General features: G+C 30.3%; 2 protein-coding genes across 2 annotated transcripts in view; one reads left to right on the top strand and one right to left on the bottom strand.

Annotated features, from left to right (window-relative positions):
- LOC115890705 (sodium channel protein 60E) overlaps positions 1–12483 on the top strand; it is a 312784-nt gene that overhangs the window by 165679 nt on the left and 134622 nt on the right. The window lies entirely within an intron of this gene.
- Positions 4306–5190, bottom strand: LOC115890686. The gene has a single exon (XM_030910986.1). It carries the CDS (start codon positions 5188–5190, stop codon positions 4306–4308), a length of 885 nt encoding a protein of 294 aa, XP_030766846.1.

Here is a 12483-nt window from a genome sequence, read left to right as displayed (position 1 = left end):
CTTCCATTACACTGCATAATAAAAACACTAAATCACCACAATACACCAAAACACTTTTACTTTTACACTGGACGCGCGTTTCGCTAACCATGTTAGCATCATCAGCAGATGATTATAAACTGTAAAAGTAAAAGTGTTTTGGTGTATTGTTGTGATTTAGTGTTTTTATTTTGCTGTGTAACACCAAAGGTTCCAACCCTCAACTGTAATTACACTGCATGCTTAGAAAATTAATAAATGTTTATATTTCATGATTTTAAAATTTGTTGTTAATATAACAAATTAATTCTGTAATTATTATTATTTAATAAACCAACGTTGCCACACAAAAAATTTAAAGACTATATTATTTTTAAATAGGATCTAATATAAATAATTTTGACATCTAATTTGTTGTTTATATTTTGCTACTAGGTATAACAAATTATTACTGTTATTATTATTTTATTAAACCAGTCTTTGCTTAAAAACATTAAAAATCATTTTCCTACATCCAAAATAACAAGTATTATTGCAGTGTAACAACAGAATATTAATAAAAAAAATGCAAAATATATAGACATACTATCCCTAAGTAACTAAAGCCAACCAATAATATTCTTTGCTAATATTATCTAATAGCAATATATGGCAACAGCGCCCTTCATAATGTATTTTCTGTGTAAATACTAGCACCTCAATAAAAAAAATAATGTGTCCTTATCTTTATACGACTCCGCAAAAAATCAAAGATGCCGGCTTCTTTCATAGCATTGCCACCGACCGCTGTCGGGTCTCTCGGAAAGAAACCTACGTCGCCGGGCGACAACTAATCCTGACGAATAAATGAATTTCATAAATGAATGAATTTTATAAATGAATGATTTTTGCTGCCGAATTACTAGAATACAATATTTCAAGGCAGATGACGCATCTATTCGATAATTTTTATTCGAATAGTTTTCAACGAATGTTTTTTTACTAGCTATCGAATTATTCGAATGAATTGCAACTATCGAATGTTTCGATAGTATTCATTCGATAGTTCCCACTACTAATATTTATTAATATCTGCAATATTTGGACCTTCTATACTTTACATTTATTTTTTTATATTTTAAATTTGTTATATCAGATAAACCAGCGCATTTCAACAGGTGCTCTGTATTATTAATTTATATTCATATTTGGCATAAATAAAAAGAATATTTATGACGAATATTTATGATCTACTCGACTATTTCTGATTAAATATTTTCCGTGATTTAAATGCATTATAAAAAGTAAACCTGGTATTTCGAAGAGTTTATTTATTGAAAATTAAATACTCATGCTGCATAAAATAATTTTATAATTATTGTTTGTACGATAAATTGGGAGTATTTAGCTTTCTGGTTAAAATACTGAACACAATGACTAGCTTAATTTGTAAATAAAACATTAATGGGTCTGTACTAAATAATTTAAACTTTAATTTAAATAAATAGAGTACTAAATGCCTTTGAAAAAGCTGTGTGTATCGCTACTGAAGCAGAAAGCTTTCTTGCTACTAAGATACTAGTCCAAGAGAATAGGCCTTCAAATACGAATGTTTGGGAAAAACTTTGATTTTTTGGTATAAGTAACTTTGACAAATCTAAAAACCAACTGTCAAAGATTTTTTTATATTCACCCAGAACACGGGTGAAATCGTAACCGCCGTAATAACAAGGCCGAACAGCGTATTCGTGACGTCATCAACTGGAGGCCTAAACTTTGATTGCATTTGATACACTTTATACGTATATAATGGATATAAACTTTAATTGCACTGAATTTTTAATAAATAATAATTAAACATAAAATTTGAAAAACATCAGATTGATATCCCATCTCACATTATCCATCGTCATTGTATTTATTTATGCTGTGTGTCTAAGTGTCTTTTATTTCCTTTTCCAAGTCTATCATTATTTTTTAACAACAGCAGTTTTTCAGACGTGTATTTCTAATAGAATTTATGACAATTTTCACAATAACTTAGCATTATAAATAGTACATTGCTGAAATTTTAATAATGGTGTTATTACTGTAGTGTATCTTATTCTACATAAGTCCTTTATAATTACTTTATTATAATTAAGGAACACGAAATAAAACACCAATATACACTCAGCCGATGTTCACCGGTTCTCTGCGTAACGTCGAATCCGGTTCGAAACGTATTTCTTTGTTACCCAGCCAAACGGTGTGATTTATCATTTATTAGTCATCATGTTTACATTACTACAAATCTAAAGCGGCCTATACACTACATCTCTTCCTTATTTTATAAAAATTATTTATTTAAATCTTAATTGTAGTAATTTAACAAAATACATTAGTTATTATACTATTATACCAAAATATTTATTTTCTTAAACTGTTCATACTTAGTACCTAATTCAACAAATTAAATATATATTTCTAATAAACAACAATTTATATTGATAGGTATTTAGCTTAATGCTTATTCAATTTTCGCCACTTTCTGAATTATCAAGTACCTTCCATTCTCCTTCTACTTTTTTTTTAAATGAACTACATTTATCCTTATTTGTTTCCCTGTTTCATCATTTTGGAGACTTAAATCAGTGCCATTTTTTACTATTACCGTATAGGGTATTGGGTTAAAATTTGACGTGTTTTCTATTACAGTATTTTTTATGTATACTTTATCTCCACCCTCGATATTATTTTCTTTAGCTTTTCTTTTCCTGTCACTATATTCTTTACCTTCGGCCTTTTTTGACATATCTCCATCTTTTAACTCTTCATTAAAGATACTTCTCTCTGAATTTTGTATTGTAGGAATTTTGTCCCTGAACTGCCTTCCGAAAAATAGTTCTGCCGGTGGTTTTCCAGTTGTTGAGTGGGGAGTAGTGTTATACATCATTAAGTATTTCGATACTTGGTCCCTAGGTCCTTCTGAATCATATTGTAGTAACGCAGCGCCTAACCTTACCGGGCTCGCGTCGGCTATTACCTGTGTGCGACCGTAGGGGTCGTAATATCCTAGAGTTCTAATAGTAGACAGGCTCTCTTTTAATGATTTAAAAGCTCTATCTTGAGGTCTTCGCCAATATTTGTTAATGTCAGCATTTTTACCCAATTTAAGTCGAAGAACTTGTCTTAATGGTTCCGTGAGAGTGGCTAGAGATTAGCGATTCATTTAGCCGAATAATTAACTAATCCCAAAAAGATTTGCAATTCATGAATTGTGTTAGGAGAACGGAAGTCATTAATAACAGATATGTATTTGTCCAAAGGCTTGATACCTTTTGGCAATAACTCGTGTCCCAGAAATTCAATTATTGAAATATTGTAAACATATTTTTTATTATTTAAGAGAACGTTATGTACTTTTAACACGTTTAAGGTAGTTTGTAAATTAATGTTGTGTTCTTTTTCACTCTTTCCAAAAATTACAATATCATCAATAAAATGTACAGTGTATTAACATTTTGAAAGAATCCGTTTTAAATTTTTTTGAAACATTTCTGGGACACAATAAATTCCAAAATTTAATCGTTAAGAAAAAAGGCTTGAATCTTTGCTTGAATCAAATGTAGTAATATGTCTAGATTTCTCGCTAATCTCAATTTGGTGGAAAGCATCTTTAATATCTAGCCTAGAAAATATTTTTTCTAAATTGGGGTATTAACTGCTCCATCGTTGGTAAAGGATGGTTTTCTCTTATTATTGCTTTATTTGCCCTTCGCATATCAATGCAAATTCGAACTTGACCATTTGGCTTTAAAACTGGTACCATTGGTGACACTCATTTTGAAGCATCATTAACTGATTCAATAATTTACGACTCAAGCAAATCTACAATTGCTTTATTAATTTTATCTTCCAGAGGGATTGGAATTCTACGATATGGTTGTATAACCGGTTTTATGGTGTCATCAATGGGGATGTTTACTAAGACGTCTTTAAACTTTGGAAAGGCAGATATGGCATTAATAAGCGATTGATTTTATACCACAATTTTTAAAACTCTTAATAACTTGGCAGTGTCTTTGCCCAACAAATTTTTTGAGCCATTTTTAACTATATAAAAAGTAGCAGATATTATAATATTATTAACACATACATCTGCTTCAAAGCTACCCCCAACATCTAAGGGTTTATTGCTTGCATACGCTACAAAAATTTTGTTGGGATTTTTGACCTGATTTTTAACGTTAACATTATATTTTTTAAGATACTCCCAAGTTTTATCGTTTAAAATATTGCACTTGCTACCTGAATCTATTATTACATCCACGGGAACTCCTCCTATATTGCAAGTTAGGTCAATATTTAATCTTGGTCAATATGGAAAATGTAGTTGACGTTTCCTTCTTCATATTTTGTAGCAGACTTATTAGTTTTATGCTTCTTAAATTCTTTTGGAGGACCAGACGACTCGTGCTTTCGTTTTTCGTTTCTTGTTCGGCAATTCTTTGTACTATGTCCCTTGCGGCGGCATTTCTTGCAAAATGATTCCTTATCTGGACAATTATAAGATAAATGGCCTTCTATCCCACAACGATAACACGATCTTGATGTGCTAGTTTCGGGAGCTTGGGAGCTTCTAATATTCCTACTTGTAACTTTGTTTACTTCATAAGATGGTTTCTTATCACCAAATTTTTCCATTTGTCTGCTAACTGGTTCCAATGCATTGGCTTCTATTATAATCATATCCAGTGTCACTGAATCCCCAAGAGTTAAAATATTTTGCCTTAATTCAGGTGAATGGCATTTTTCTACTATTTGGTCAATAAGGTGCTCTTCTGAATTGACAAAGGTGCATTTTGCTGCTTGATTCCTTAATCGTACCAGAAATTTCTCGAAATGTTCTTCCGGTTCTTGTTTTAAAAGACGAAAAACATGCCTTTCAAATAGTTTGCTCTGTTTCGGGGCAAAATAACGATCCAAACTTTCCAAAGCAATTTTGTACACATCGGTGTCCTGATTAGCCTCCGATGTAGCGATGTGTGCGCCAGGTAAATTATAATAAATTTCTTGGATACCTAAGCCACCGACGTGCAATAATGTAGCCCTTTTTTTCTGAGGAGTGTCAATATTTGTTGCTTCAATGTAGATTTCAAAAGCTCTTTTCCACTTTTCCCATTTTAAGCCAACCGATCCAATGTCACCTTCGCAGTCAAAGGACTCTAAAGCATTTAGGTTGGTTGCCATAATGGATGAATATACCCTACAATAATTAATTTTTTGTTTAATTCCTCATTTATTTCTAATTTTTCAAAAATAAATAGACAAACAATATATAGCCATCTTTAGGTATATTTATGTATTCCAATTAATTAATTAATTAATTTTGTTTTATTTACTTAAATTAAGATGACTCATTATTTTGAAACTAAGTTCTTTTAACCAATATGTGATAATTTCCTTTTTTTTTGCTAGACTTGCATTATAACAAACAACAATATTTTTAATAATAATAATGATTGTTACTATTAGATGTTGAATTTACAAAAGTAATATTCGTTTCTCAGTTTTTAATCTGGGACCTTCGATTTACTTTTAAAGCTGAATCAGTTATTTTTATGAGAGGTTTCTTTGTTTATATAACGTTGCGATAGTTCGGCGACAACACTCAATAGTTTATTTTTTTTTGCATGACTTATTTTTGTTATGAAAATCAATAAATTTTGATAATTCCCAGGGATAATTCCAATTAATTTTTTGTGCTACGTATCAAATTCGTAGAGTCTAATATTAGCTATGTGTCACATTCATAGACTCTAATTTAATATTTTCCTCTATGTATATTATTCATAGCTCTAATTTAATATTTTACCTTGTGTCCCATTCATAGATTCTAATTTAATATTTTGCTATGTATCTTATTCATAGACTCTAATTTAATATTTTGCTATGTATCACATTCATAGACTCTAATTTAATATTTTGCTATGTATCACATTCATAGACTCTAATATTTTGCTATGTATCACATTCATAGACTCTAATTTAATATTTTGCTATGTATCACTGTAGCAGTATCATAGACCGATACTGGGAACAGTGGCAACGCCGCGACTACCGGCGAGGTCGGAGATCAGCTGACGTGCCGGCGATCGATAGTTTGGTAGAAACGGGGACTGTAAATAAGAAACGTTTTTGAGTGTTTTAATATTTTTGTTGATGTATTAAGTTGATTAATTGTTAATTATATTTGTTTAAACTCGACTTGTGAGTATTCATTTCTACATTATATATCTGTTTGAAAAGTTCAAATGAAGATATTACACTGACTTAATTATGGTATTCATTTCTTGTGAAACAACCTAGTTTTATAAAAACTGGCAAAGACATTAATATTTTTTTTAACCATACATATTAGTGCAAACGATTGTTTTCACTTTAAAATAAAAGATATATATAGTCACAAAAGTTTGGGAGAACAATTGTATATAAGAGACACATAAACATTTTTTTGCTGCTAAATACTATATTTAGTAGCAAAAAAATGTGTATGTAGAAAAATAAAAAAATGGCCAAGACTTTATATATATCACAAGGTAGATTAAGCCTTTCTAATAACGAAACTAATTTAACATCTTGCCCCAGCTTGCCCCCCTCTAAAAATTTCCATTTAATATATTACTAATACATGCTATACTAAAATCAAAAACCTTTTCAATTCCAATAAATTAATTTAAAATTTTTAGAGTCAAATTATCTTTATTTTTTATAAATTTATTAATATTTAATTATTAATTGAATAAATACAAAATGACGCTAAAATCAAAAACAGATACAGGGTGCTACAAATATATGGAAAACTTATAAACTATTGGAAAAAGAAAGAGGGTTAAAGTGCAGTGTTGAGGTTTCTTGTTTGTAATAAAAATATTCTAGTGCGTTGATTTACTGATATATTCTTTGCTTATAATAAAGTTATTGTACAGGGTGTCCCACTAAGAATAGCTCTCGGCTATATCTCGGAAAGTTTTAGCCGTGAGGCTTGCGGAAAAAATATTCATAACTAAAGAGACCATGAGAAAACGCTGGAAATTATTTTCAAATTTGTAGAATGGCCGCTAGAGGGCGCAACTGCTATAAAAAATAAGAAAATGGAGTTTTTACACAACTTTGCCTAGATAAGGGGTACTATAAATAATAGCTTCATAATCTTCAGTAAATTCTGAATATTTTTTGTTAGAACCATTTTCCCCTATCTGCCAAAATAAAGTAATGGGGGAAGGTTAGATCTGTCTTTATTTAAGTATTAATAATTCCGGACTGGATGGACGGAATCCAACTAACGGGGGCTCGTTTAAAAGACCGTTTCTTACTCTATATTATACCACATAAACAATAATAGTAAGCTTTTGAACGTAGATGCTAGGGGGCGCTGTCTTACAAATTAACAAACATTGCGCGTTTTTTCAAAAAATAAAATAAATGCGATGGTATATGTCATTTTAGCTGATAGTAAAGAGTAATGAAAGCTTAAAAAGTCAGTAAAAACCGCATCTTGATATCTTCTTTCAAATCGAAGATATTAGCAAAGTTATATTAAATAGGAAAATATATGTAAGCCCCTAATTACCATATTTTTATAACACGGTATCAGTAGTCTTAGATTTCAGTGATAAAATCTAAAGCTATTTCTTTTTAAAAGGATCAAAACTAAAACATTCCACGACAGTTTGGCAAAGTTTATAAGCATTTAAACGTAGAGTAACTTGTAAGAGTTTTCCAAAACATACTATATTTTTGGTCACCCTGTAGATGGTTTGTAACGAGCCAACCACTTTCTTTCATTAAAGTTTAAAATTGTTCTGTTTATACATTATTACGGTATATAAAAATCATTTTTTCGTCTTTTGGATTAAAAGTGTTGAGAAGAAAACCTCATGTCCAACAGCTCCCAAAAGCTCGTTCCACTGTGCGACGCGGGGCGGCGCACAGTGCTTCGGACATATGACTCTAGAGGACAAAAATGCAAAACTTCTCTTTTATTGTAGGTAATTTATTCAAACTAGGTTTATTTGACACAAATGATGAGTACTCTCATTGTACTAAATGATGATGTTCTTAGTCCCACGTTTATGAAAAAAATTCTTATAAATAATAAAAATTTTGGAGCTGTGTTCCATCGAAGGAAATAATAATTTATTGTATGAAAACGGTGTAAGTATTAAATAAATCCCTGTGATAAAAAAGAATTGAAATAACTTTAGAACATGATTCCTACAATATAAGATAAAAATGTTTTTCAGTAATGAAAAAGAAACATTAATGTTATATTTAATTAAAAAAAAACTTAAGATACTATAAATTTACTTTTGGACAACAAAATGCATAGATCGTAACTACTCTGATTCAGAAGAATCACTGCTAACAGAATCTACCAAATTTATAGTATCCAAATCACAGGTAGATGAAGTATCCTCACATATAAGATATTTCTGTACATTATTTTCTAATATGTTTACTTTTTCGCGTTGTTACTGTTCTTTTTTTTTGGTATGAGGGGTTCGGATGTTAATAGTTACCTCTTTAGTAGACCATATCCATATATTATTTTTTCCTTTTCTTGGGTATGAGGTTTTATAATAAATTGAAAGATGGAAACTTTTTTATGCGACGTTTCGCTCCAACATAGTGGGCTTTTTCAGGCACAAGTGGTGTCTCATTTGACTGGAAGGTTCATCAATATCTAATAAAGAACACATTTTTTGAAATACAAATAATTTTGAGGTCTTGTCCTTATGATCAAGCCAAGTATTAACCAAATCGGCATTGCTTATCAATTTTACTCCATCTGAAAAGTATTATAAAATAAAGTTCGTCGCAAGCAGACGCAGGTGAACTATACAAAAATTAAAAGTGTATGAATAACGCAACAAAAATATTCAATAAATACGATATGTTTTGATATGTTTTTTTAAAGCCTTTTGAAGTTTGAAAACGTAAAATTTTGTACCCATTTAAGAATCATCTTAAAAATAAATAAAAACTAAACAATCACGAACTTGTTTAGAAATAAATTTAAAGTACATACCTTGTTTAACAATATCCATAGTGGCTTTCAATTAAGTACGTACCGTTTAACTCCATAATATACAGAACTACTATGAATGTTATTCTTTTCACTGATAAGATAATGATCGAAAAATTTATTTTTAGTGAAAATATTTGCTAACAAAAAACGCTGTTTATGAAAAATAATATACAGGATGGTTGAACATTGCTATAAATATAAAATTACATATTCAGATATTAGTAAATTTTAACTTTTTTTTCGATTTTTGTCCATGAGACGAAGCACTGTGCGCGGCGTCGTCGCCCCGGAGCAGGGGGTGTGAAATATCGATAAAATACATAATATATACTATAAAAAATATCTATTTTTTTCTCATATTACACTATATATACACTATTGTGAACTTAAAATATTCCTTTATTAAATTTGATTGATAAAAAGTGAGAGATAAACATTTATTGACGGGTATGATTTTTTCCGTATTCTATTAAAACTATTTTTATATACTATAACATTTTTAAAAACTCGGAAAAGACATTTTAAAACTTCGAAATATATCTGGCGAGTGAAAAAAGATCCACAATTTGACCTTTTATCGGGTAATTATCAACGCTGCTAAATAGAGTTGGGCCTCCAGTTGGTGACGTCACGAGACGTTTTTACGTCACAGCTGTCCGGCCAGCATTTAAGCAAAATGTACCATTATATAGTCCACAATGTGATTTTCCCTGCTCTCATTGGTTGAGACTAAACGCTGGTGCGTTTTGCCAACCGTGACTAAAACGTAGTACGTTCTGCCATATTCTTTCCAGCATCATGCAAATGTTTTAAGGACAATGCAGATTACACTAACATGTTATAAACGCCATTATTAAAATCTTTGATTTTTAGGAATGACCACAGAATTATCCTATTTAATATTTGATCGTCTTTTTCGGACCAGCGTGAAATATTAAGAAAACGCCTATTTTATAAAAATATTAGTCTGACACTTCTGAAAAATTGTTTGTTTGACTTCCGTGTGTCGTGGCGTCTGTGTAACACAGTATACATTACTTGTACATTTCAAAATAATTTAAAATTATTTTGAAAAGTACAAGGTGTGTCAGAACTAAAATCCATACCTAAGTTATATTTTTTCTTATGGAACACACACACTAGGTATTTTATTTCATTTTTGGATTTTTGAACATAAAATAAGGCATTTATGATAAGGGTTTAATATGTTTAAATGCTTTGGTTTTTGAGATATTTAAAGATATTTAAATATGCATGCTATGATAAAAAAGTTTGTCAACACCTTGTACATTACTTTTCAGAATTAATTTTTGTGCTGACTGTCAAGCCAGAGAAACAAACCTTACTAAAAAAATTGATTGCTTCCTTAAATGTATAGAGGGGTATCAAAAATTACGTCATACATAGAAATAACGAAAAGTTTTTATGTAAAATAAATATTTAAAATAGACCAGCAATTTTTGATACCCCTGTATACATTTAAGAAAGTAATACATTGTTTTAGTAAAGTTAATTTCTCTGGCTTCAAAGTCACCACAAGAATAAACTCTGAAAAGTAATGTACCTACAGGGTGTTGACAAACTTTTTTATTAGAACATGCATAATTTAAATGTCTTTAAATATCTCAAAAACCAAAGCATCTAAATATATTAAATCCTTATAATAAATGCCTTATTTTATGCCCAAGAATCTAAAAATGAAATAAAATACCGGGTGTTCCATAAGAAAAAATATAACTTTGGTGTGGATCTTAGTTCTAACACACCCTGTACATTTCAAAATAATTTTAAATTATGCACATTGTTTCTCTAGATATACCCATAAAAATTTTTGTTTCTACATCTTTCCGTTTAATCAGCCGAGGCGAATGAGGTACGCCACCCTGTATAATAATGGTAGATCTTCTTTGGAAACTGCGTGATTTTTACTAGAGTCTGTGCCGATAACCTCACACAGCACATTTCCACCAAAGTTTTGTGCGTGCGCTATTCGCTTGTAGATTGGCGGTAAATTCAAAAAGTTGTATTTTTTTTCAGAATACAAAACAATTAGTCAAAACAATAGCTTTATTTAACATCCTCTTTTAACGGTTTAATGTTAAACGCCCTTTTAAGATTGTTTACATATGATTTAAATGTACTGAAAGGGCTTTTATTTAAAAGAGAATGTTGAATACGGGTGTAAAAAACTATACGATAATACAGGGTGTCCCAGGTAAGAATTCTTATTCATTATAGAAGTTTATGAGGATATCTCGGAAACCATAAAAGGTAGAATTTTGGTTAAATAGGAAAAAAGTTGCGGCTTTTGGTGACTAATTATTAGATGCCATTTTAAAAATTAACAAATTCTGATCGGTTCCGAACACAACCGTAAAAACGGCATTTTGTCAAATTTTGTATTGAAAAAAATTAATTTTAATTAAAAAAAATAAGTTGATGATTTCCACTAAAAGGTGAAACGTCGAATTTAAAATTTGATATTGCCATTTTAGTGTAGAGGCATAGCTGTGAGAAAGTATGTTTTATTTTTAAATATCTCTTAAAATAAGACCAGGAAAAAATAAAGTTTTGACAACAGGGCGCGCTGTTTTTAATGGAATCTTCAGAACCAATAAGAGTTTTTTTAAATTAAAAAAAAGCATCATTTTGTTAAGCACCTAAGGTCGCAACTTTTTTATATTTATCTGGGACGCCTTGGTATACCACTTTAGTAGGTGCACCCATAAAGAAAAAAATAATATATGTTCTCACGACAGTTAGAAAATTATATTAAATTAGTTTGATGTGTGTTTGGTTTAATAATAATAATAGGTTTCTAGGAGTAGGTATTTTTAAATGAATAAAAAACAATTTTATGAAAAATCTTTGCACATTTTTCTTAAGTCGCGTGCAAAAGCCTTGTAAGCAATAAGCGTGCTTCAAAACAGGTGATATGTTTTTCTTAAATTAAGGAGATAAGGTTTCACCTTCTTAATTTGGTCAATAAGATAAGAAAACAACCTGGTATGAGTAATCAATTAATTTTTACTAAAATAAAATTAGTAATTACAGTAAAAGACGTAAGGCTATATAATTAGTTTCACAGGAATCTGCGGGTTTCTCAAGTTGTGTTGTAGATCGATTGTTTTTTTTTTTTGGTGGCAAAGAATCGCCTTTGAGGTATTATATTGCCTGCACTAGAATTGCCCTTGGACACGAATGATTTTGCATGTGTTAAATGATTACTTTCTCTAACAGCTGCAACAGTTGGAGTCATTGAAGCTGCAATTACCTCAAGGGATTCAATTTCTTGAATGGAAGTTGTATTTTTAATTATAGACGTAATAGTTTCTATAAGTCTATCCTGTCTTTTCCCAAGGTTATTTTCTTCCTTGGAGGCTAATTTTTTCTTGCAAACTTCTTGAATTATTGTGTCAAAATTTGATTGCTCCTCTTCACTGATACCTAAG

The sequence above is a fragment of the Sitophilus oryzae genome, unplaced genomic scaffold, assembly GCF_002938485.1.
Source record: "Sitophilus oryzae breed Bouriz unplaced genomic scaffold, Soryzae_2.0 scaffold_907_pilon_pilon, whole genome shotgun sequence".
In the NCBI taxonomy this organism is placed as follows: domain Eukaryota; kingdom Metazoa; phylum Arthropoda; class Insecta; order Coleoptera; family Curculionidae; genus Sitophilus; species Sitophilus oryzae.
This window is presented reverse-complemented; position numbering and strand designations above follow the sequence as displayed.

Coding starts and splice junctions, on each gene's coding strand:
- LOC115890686 (XM_030910986.1), bottom strand. CDS start 5,190: ATGGCAACCAACCTAAATGCTTTAGAGTCCTTTGACTGCGAAGGTGAC.